This window comes from Nerophis ophidion, linkage group LG25, assembly GCF_033978795.1.
Source record: "Nerophis ophidion isolate RoL-2023_Sa linkage group LG25, RoL_Noph_v1.0, whole genome shotgun sequence".
Taxonomy (NCBI): domain Eukaryota; kingdom Metazoa; phylum Chordata; class Actinopteri; order Syngnathiformes; family Syngnathidae; genus Nerophis; species Nerophis ophidion.
In genome coordinates this window covers 38,178,250-38,187,010 of record NC_084635.1, presented here as the reverse complement: position 1 = coordinate 38,187,010, position 8,761 = coordinate 38,178,250, and the positions used below count along the sequence as shown (strand labels likewise).

General features: G+C 38.9%; 1 protein-coding gene across 4 annotated transcripts in view; it reads left to right on the top strand.

Annotated features, from left to right (window-relative positions):
• The first annotated feature begins 474 nt into the window (after positions 1-474).
• The window catches only part of usp8 (ubiquitin specific peptidase 8), a 48,836-nt gene continuing 40,549 nt past the window's right edge, over positions 475-8,761 (top strand). For 2 of the 4 annotated variants that reach the window (XM_061887576.1, XM_061887573.1), the window contains exons 1-3: positions 475-639; positions 6,082-6,221; positions 8,037-8,181. In XM_061887576.1, coding sequence (XP_061743560.1) covers positions 6,118-6,221; positions 8,037-8,181 — 249 coding nt within the window. In that variant the 5' untranslated portion in view covers positions 475-639; positions 6,082-6,117. Of the gene's footprint in view, positions 640-6,081; positions 6,222-8,036; positions 8,182-8,761 lie in introns of those variants that run through there. The other 2 variants (XM_061887575.1, XM_061887577.1) reach the window with 2 other exon arrangements.

Here is an 8,761-nt window from a genome sequence, read left to right as displayed (position 1 = left end):
GTTCGAGATGCCACCCATCTTAAAACTCATTTGTATACTTTAGCCTTTAAATAGACCCCCTTTTTAGACCAGTTGATCTGCCGTTTCTTTTCTGCTCTGCTCTGCCCCGCTCTCCCTTGTGGAGGGGAGGGGGGGGGGGGGGGGGCACAGTTCTGGTGGCCATGGCGGTCCGGTCCAAGGTTTCTCATTGTCATCCCATTGGATTGAGTTTTTCCTTGCCCTGATGTGGGATCTGCACCGAGGACGTCGTTGTGGCTTGTGCAGCCCTTTGAGACACTTGTGATTTAGGGCTATATAAATAAACATTGATTGAATGATTGATTTAGTGAGTGCATTAATTTTATTAACAATATTTCAAAATGATAATAGAATGAAAAACAGTATGTGCTGAAAAGGGAGGATAAATGTGCAGTTTTTAAATAGCTCTGTATGTTAAACATTCCTTATTATGTGTGTGCACATTGTGTCCAGCAGGTGGCAGCATAGCGCCTGGAGAGTGGCGCCGCGCAGCAAGACTTTGAGGAGGAGAAGAAGAAGAAGAAGAAGAAGAAGAAGGAGAAGACGAGGAAGACGAGGAAGGAATCAGCTGGCAAAGAAAGTATTTGGAGTCAAAGAAGCTGTCAACAAAGGTATTTCCAGGTAAACATTATCGGTCAGTGGTGTTTACATGTAGCAGCCTTGTCGTCAAGTGTGTTTGTTTAACGTCTCACATTAGCTGCGTGAGCTCATGCTAAACATCATAGCTGCACTCAGCTAAGCTACATGCTAACTGTTAGTGCTAAATGTTGGCATTTAGTCCATCTTTGACTAATAAATGTTGGCATTAAGTCCATCTTTGATTAATAAATGTTGGCATTAAGTCCATCTTTGATTAATAAATGTTCACATTAAGTCCATCTTTGACTAATAAATGTTCACATTAAGTCCATCTTTGACTAATAAATGTTCACATTAAGTCCATCTTTGACTAATAAATGTTCACATTAAGTCCATCTTTGACTAATAATTGTTGGCATTAAGTACATTTTTGACTAATAAATGTTCACATTAAGTCCGTCTTTGACTAAAAAATGTTCACATTAAGTCCATCTTTGACTAATAAATGTTCACATTAAGTCCATCTTTGACTAATAAATGTTGGCATTAAGTCCATCTTTGACTAATAAATGTTCACATTAAGTCCATCTTTGACTAATAAATGTTCACATTAAGTCCATCTATGACTAATAAATGTTCACATTAAGTCCATCTATGACTAATAAATGTTCACATTAAGTCCATCTTTGACTAATAAATGTTCACATTAAGTCCATCTTTGACTAATAAATGTTCACATTAAGTCCATCTTTGACTAATAAATGTTCACATTAAGTTCATCTTTGACCAATAAATGTTCACATTAAGTCCATCTTTGACTAATAATTGTTGGCATTAAGTACATTTTTGACTAATAAATGTTCACATTAAGTCCGTCTTTGACTAAAAAATGTTCACATTAAGTCCATCTTTGACTAATAAATGTTCACATTAAGTCCATCTATGACTAATAAATGTTCACATTAAGTCCATCTATGACTAATAAATGTTCACATTAAGTCCATCTATGACTAATAAATGTTCACATTAAGTCCATCTTTGACTAATAAATGTTCACATTAAGTCCATCTATGACTAATAAATGTTCACATTAAGTCCATCTATGACTAATAAATGTTCACATTAAGTCCATCTTTGACTAATAAATGTTCACATTAAGTCCATCTATGACTAATAAATGTTCACATTAAGTCCATCTATGACTAATAAATGTTCACATTAAGTCCATCTTTGACTAATAAATGTTCACATTAAGTCCATCTTTGACTAATAAATGTTCACATTAAGTCCATCTTTGACTAATAAATGTTCACATTAAGTTCATCTTTGACCAATAAATGTTCACATTAAGTCCATCTTTGACTAATAATTGTTGGCATTAAGTACATTTTTGACTAATAAATGTTCACATTAAGTCCGTCTTTGACTAAAAAATGTTCACATTAAGTCCATCTTTGACTAATAAATGTTCACATTAAGTCCATCTTTGACTAATAACTGTTCACATTAAGTCCATCTTTGATTAATAAATGTTCACATTAAGTCCATCTATGACTAATAAATGTTCACATTAAGTCCATCTTTGACTAATAAATGTTCACATTAAGTCCATCTTTGACTAATAAATGTTCACATTAAGTCCATCTTTGACTAATAAATGTTCACATTAAGTTCATCTTTGACCAATAAATGTTCCCATTAAGTCCATCTTTGACTAATAATTGTTGGCATTAAGTACATTTTTGACTAATAAATGTTCACATTAAGTCCGTCTTTGACTAAAAAATGTTCACATTAAGTCCATCTTTGACTAATAAATGTTCACATTAAGTCCATCTTTGACTAATAAATGTTCACATTAAGTCCATCTTTGACTGATAAATGTTCACAAGTCCATCTTTGACTAATAAATGTTGGCATTAAGTCCATCTTTGACTAATAAATGTTCACATTAAGTCCATCTTTGACTAATAAATGTTCACATTAAGTCCATCTTTGACTAATAATTGTTGGCATTAAGTCCATCTTTGACTAATAAATGTTCACATTAAGTTCATCTTTGACCAATAAATGTTCACATTAAGTCCATCTTTGACTAATAAATGTTCACATTAAGTCCATCTTTGACTAATAATTGTTGGCATTAAGTCCATCTTTGATTAATAAATGTTCACATTAAGTCCATCTTTGACTGATAAATGTTCACAAGTCCATCTTTGACTAATAAATGTTGGCATTAAGTCCATCTTTGACTAATAAATGTTCACATTAAGTCCATCTTTGACTAATAATTGTTGGCATTAAGTCCATCTTTGACTGCAAGCTACCTATCAGTCACTATTTTAACACCTGCACCACTTTTATTTTCCTGAAGGAATCAATAAAGTACTATCCATCCATTTATCTATCTAATGGGAGCTTTGTACTTTGCAACAACATTCTTAGTCTTTTGTTGACATTTTCTAATGTTTGACAAGCATGTTGTTGTGATGATGACCACATGAATGATGACCACATGAATGATGATCTTATATCATCAGATGACAAGTTACATTCAATTAGGGTTGTTTCCATACCAATATTTTGGTACTGCTACCAAAATGTATTTTTATACTTTTTTAAATAAAGGGGACCACAGAACATATCATTATTGTCTTTATTTGAACACAAAATGTTAGTGTACGTGTAATATGTTTATTATTGTCATTTAGTCCTTCAATAAAATGTTGAACATACTAGACAACTTGTCTTTTAGTAGTAAGTAAACAAACAAAGACTCCTAATTAGTCTGCTGATGTATGCATTAACATACTGTGTCATTTATTCACCTATTATTTTCTACACATTATGAGGGACAAACTGTAAACATGGATTATTCATCTACTTGTTCATTTACTGTTAATATCTGCTTATTTTCTGATTGAACATGTTGTATCTACACTTCTGTTAAAATGTAACAATCACTTATTCTTCTCTTCTTTGATACTTGACATTAGTTTTGGATGATACCACACATTTAGGTATGGATCCGATACCAAGTAGTTACAGGATCATACATTGGTCATATTCAAAGTCCTCATGTGTCTCGGGACATATTTACTGACTTTATAAAAATAATTTACATTGAAAAAAAAACGATAGATAGTACTTTATTGATTCCTTCAGGAGAGTTCCTTCAGAAATATTAAAAAGATGTTGTGATGCTAAAAAATATCAACGTAAACATAGATGCAATACTGTACTAGATATCATTATAGTGTATGTCCGGTGTAGATCCACCCATGGCATTTGTTTACATTGTGATGCTGGTGAGCTGCGGTGTGTAGTGAATCAAATCAACTTTATTTATAAAGCACATTTAAAATGTACCACAGGGGTAGCCAAAGTGCTGTACAATGGGCAGGTTAAAAGATAATACGAGGACCGAGCAAACAACACAACACAAACAGAACATGATAAATAAATAAATAAAACAGGTTGACAGCAGGTGTATAATGGGGCGCCATTGCAGGATGGATATCACTCAGTGTTAAAAACAAAGGAATAAAATTATGTTTTTAAGAGATTTAAAAAGAGGAAGAGAGGTGGCTTGTCTAACACTCAGAGGCAGGTCGTTCCAGAGCTTGGGAGCAGCAGCGGCGAAAGTTCTGTCACCTCTAAGTTTCAGCCTTGTGTCAGGGACGCTCAGTAGCAGCTGATCTTAGGGATGGAGTGGGGCAGTAAGGCTGAAGGAGGTCGGAGAGATATGTTGGCACCAGGTTGTTCAGACATTTAAAAACAAATAGAAGGAGTTTAAAATGGATTGGATAACGCACAGGGAGCCAGTGAAGGGACGCTAATATAGGAGTGATGTGCTGACGTCTGCGGGTCTGTGTTAGCAGACGAGCAGCAGAGTTCTGCACCAGCTGCAGGCCTGGCTAATGCCCACATACAGGCCATTGCAGTAGTCTAAACCAGGGGTGGGCATTACGTCGATCGCGAGCTACCAGTCGACCGCGGGGGGTGTGTCAGTCGATCTCCAGCCAGGCCTTTAAAAAAAAATAGACCTAAAAATGAGTGATCATCAATCTTCACCAAGACGTCACTTAAATGACATTCACGGTACCGGAGGGTCTTGTGAGATGACGCTGGCTGCTGCAAGATCATTATTATGAAAATATGACCGAGAGGAAGGCCAGAAACACTTTTTATTTCAACAGACTCTCGCGCCGTACCTTCCGTCAAAACTCTAAAGGCCGACTGCACATTTCCTATCTTCACAATAAAAGCCCTGCTTCATGCTGCCTGCGCTAACTAAATACAGAGTCTCGGAAAACTGGCGAGCACAAGCGATCCCTCAGAAAGCTGGCGTGCACATCACTTGTGCACGCCAGCTTTCCGAGACTCTTATTTTGTTAGCGCAGGCAGCATGAAGCAGGGCTTTTATTGTGAAGATAGGAAATGTGCAGTCGGCCTTTAGAGTTTTGACGGAAGGGACGGTGCGAAAGTCCGTTGAAATAAAAAGTGTTTCTCGCCTTCCCCTCTGTCATTTTTTTCATAATAATGAACTGGCAGCAGCCAGCGTCATCTCACAAGACCCTCGGGTGCCGTGAATGTCAATCAAGCAAGCTACGGAATTTGCCGCCAATGTTTTTCTTGTAAAGTGTATGGAAGCTGGATGAATTAGATGCCAAAAACCAACCACTTTCATGTGGTATTGTACAGAAAGGACAACTTTTTTTCTCCTCCATTTGAAAATGTGGGCGTTATCATCATTACTGTCTGATTCCAATCAATGCAAGTCATCAGAATCAGGTAATACACCAACTTATATTCTTGTCTTTGTGAATGAAAGACATCTATATGTGTTACACATGCTTGTATTATCATTAAACACATTTAACCTGTTTACAAAAATGTCTCTTTCATAAATAAATAAATATAAATGATATATATAAATGAGGTAGATCCCCTCGAGTTGGTCAATTGAAAAGTAGCTCGCCTGCAGAAAAAGTGTGGGCACCCCTGGTCTAAACCATTCGAAGCATGTTTAGCTCTTCCTTGTCCTCCAGTGATAATGTTACTTGTAAGAAACTTACTTTATTTGTTGCCGTGGAGGCCAGGATTAGTGATTTAGAAGTAGTTAAAACACTGTGTGGATGTTAGCTGCTAGCTAGCTAGCCATGTTTTGAAGCAGCTCTTCCTGCGTGTTATAACTTCACCTTCATCTTGACTTTTTACACCAAAATGCCTCCATTCTCCCTTTTCTGTCTATACACACTGTGTCTGCTTGTAAGTACTCTGTGTGTGTGAACACGCCCCTCTGCTCCTAAAGCAACAATGTCACCACGGGATGACGCGCTGTCATGGCTGTCAAAAAAGAAATGAAATATGGGAAACGGGTACTTTCTAACAGAGTATAGTAGTGTTTTTGATTGATTAGTACTGCCATACTGTACCAGTAGTGGTGTATGTACAACCCTTGTGTGTGTGTGTGTTTGCTAGGTGGTTGTCAGGGATGAGCACCTGTGACTAAACAACATGCCTGCTGTGTCCACTGGAGCCAAGGACTTGTACTTGTCCACTAATCTGGGAGAGCTCAACAAGAAGGCTGAAGTCAAGGCAGACAAGATCAGCACAAGGAAGTGTGTGACACCCTTCAATCTATACATGGAACACTCTAAATACAGTGGGTCAAAAAAAGTGTTTAGTCAGCCAGCGATTGTGCAAGTTCTCCCACTTAAAATGATGACAGAGGTCTGTAATTTTCATCATAGGTACACTTCAACTGTGAGAGACAGAATGTGGAAAAAAATCCAGGAATTCACATTGTAGGAATTTTAAAGAATTTATTTGTAAATGATGGTGGAAAATAAGTATTTGCTCAACCATTCAAAGCTCTCACTGATGGAAGGAGGTTTTGGCTGAAAATCTCACGATACATGGCCGGCAGACCCGTCAGCGATCCTGTTCTGTCTCCCTGTAATGTTTGTCTAAACTTGAATGGGATTGTGCTGAAAATTTTAATTTTCCTGAAGGAACTCTCCTGACGGAATAAATAAAGTACTATCTAATCTAATCTAATCTAACCCATTCATTCTTTCCTTAACACAGATCAATCGTCCTGTCCCCTTAGCAGAAAAACAGCCCCAAAGCATGATGTTTCCACCCCCATGCTTCACAGTAGGTGTGGTGTTCTTGGGTTGCAACTCAGTATTCTTCTTCCTCCAAACACCACCAGTTCTATTTTGGTTTCATCTGACCACATGACATTCTCCCAATCCTCTGCTGTATCATCCATGTATCCATTTGTGATTCCCAAAGCCCCAAAAAAGTCTGCGGGCTATAGAGCGTTTTCATTTCGGGCTCCAGTACTCTGGAATGCCCTCCCGGTAAAAGTTCGAGATGCCACCTCAGTAGAAGCATTTAAGTCTCACCTTAAAACTCATTTGTATACTCTAGCCTTTAAATAGACTCCCTTTTTAGACCAGTTGATCTACCGTTTCTTTTCTTTTTCTCCTATGTCCCACTCTCCCTTGTGGAGGGGGTCCGGTCCGGTCCGATCCGTTGGCTATGTACTGCTTGCCTGTGTATCGGCTGGGGACATCTCTGCGCTGCTGATCCGCCTCCGCTTGGGATGGTTTCCTGCTGGCTCTGCTGTGAACGGGACTCTCGCTGCTGTGTTTGATCCGCTTTGGACTGGACTCTTGCGACTGTGTTGGATCCATTATGGATTGAACTTTCACAGTATCATGTTAGACCCGCTCGACATCCATTGCTTTCCTCCTCTCCAAGGTTCTCATAGTCATCATTGTCACCGACGTCCCACTGGGTGTGAGTTTTCCTTGCCCTTATGTGGGCCTACCGAGGATGTTGTAGTGGTTTGTGTTGTGGTTTGTGCAGCCCTTTGAGACACTAGTGATTTAGGGCTATATAAGTAAACATTGATTGATTGATTGATTTTGCTATAAACTCAACTCGTGGTGTTTGGAGGAAGAAGAATACTGAGTTGCATCCCAAGAACACCATACCTACTGTGCATGGGGGTGGAAACATCATGCTTTGGGGCTGTTTTTCTGCTAAGGGGACAGGACGATTGATCCGTGTTAAGGAAAGAATGAATGGGGCCATGTATTGTGAGATTTGGAGCCAAAACCTCCTTCCATCAGTGAGAGCTTTGAATGGTTGACCAAATACTTATTTTCCACCATCATTTACAAATAAATTCTTTAAAATTCCTGAATTATTTTTCACATTCTATCACAGTTGAAGTGTACCTATGATGAAAATGACAGACCTCTGTCATCATTTTAAGTGGGAGAACTTGCACAATCGCTGGCTGACTAAATACTTTGTTTGCCCCACTGTATGTTCACAAATCATCCATGGAACATTGTACATATGTTCAGACATGAATGTACTGTACATAAATATGGAAATAACACTGTACATATGTTCAGTTATGTTCAGAGCGCCTGCAAACTGTTCAAGGCAGCAGAGGAGTGTCGCCTGGAGAGAGACGAGGAGAAAGCTTACGTCTTCTACATGAAGTATCTGACTGTGTACGACCTGCTGAAGAAGAGAGCAGACTTCAAGCAACAGTCGGTACGACCTTTCACCTTTGACCTTCTACTCCTTGAGTCAACGAAGCCCAGGACACATGAAGTGTGTGCGTGACCATGCTAACTACAGACATTAAGCAGGGGCACAAACATTGTAGTCAAGTGGAAACAGGTGGAGGTGTTTTCACATTGCAGTCAAGTGGAAACAGGTGGAGGTGTCGTCACATTGTAGTCAAGTGGAAACAGGTGGAGGTGTCTTCACATTGTAGTCAAGTGGAAACAGGTGGAGGTGTCGTCACATTGTAGTCAAGTGGAAACAGGTGGAGGTGTCTTCACATTGTAGTCAAGTGGAAACAGGTGGAAGTGTCGTCACATTGCAGTCAAGTGGAAACAGGTGGAGGTGTCGTCACATTGTAGTCAAGTGGAAACAAGTGGAGGCGTCTTCACATTGTAGTCAAGTGGAAACAGGTGGAGGTGTCTTCACATTGTAGTCAAGTGGAAACAGGTGGAGGTGTTTTCACATTGTAGTCAAGTGGAAACAGGTGGAGGTGTTTTCACATTGCAGTCAAGTGGAAACAGGTGGAGGTGTTTTCACATTGCAGTCAAGTGGAAACAGGTGGAGG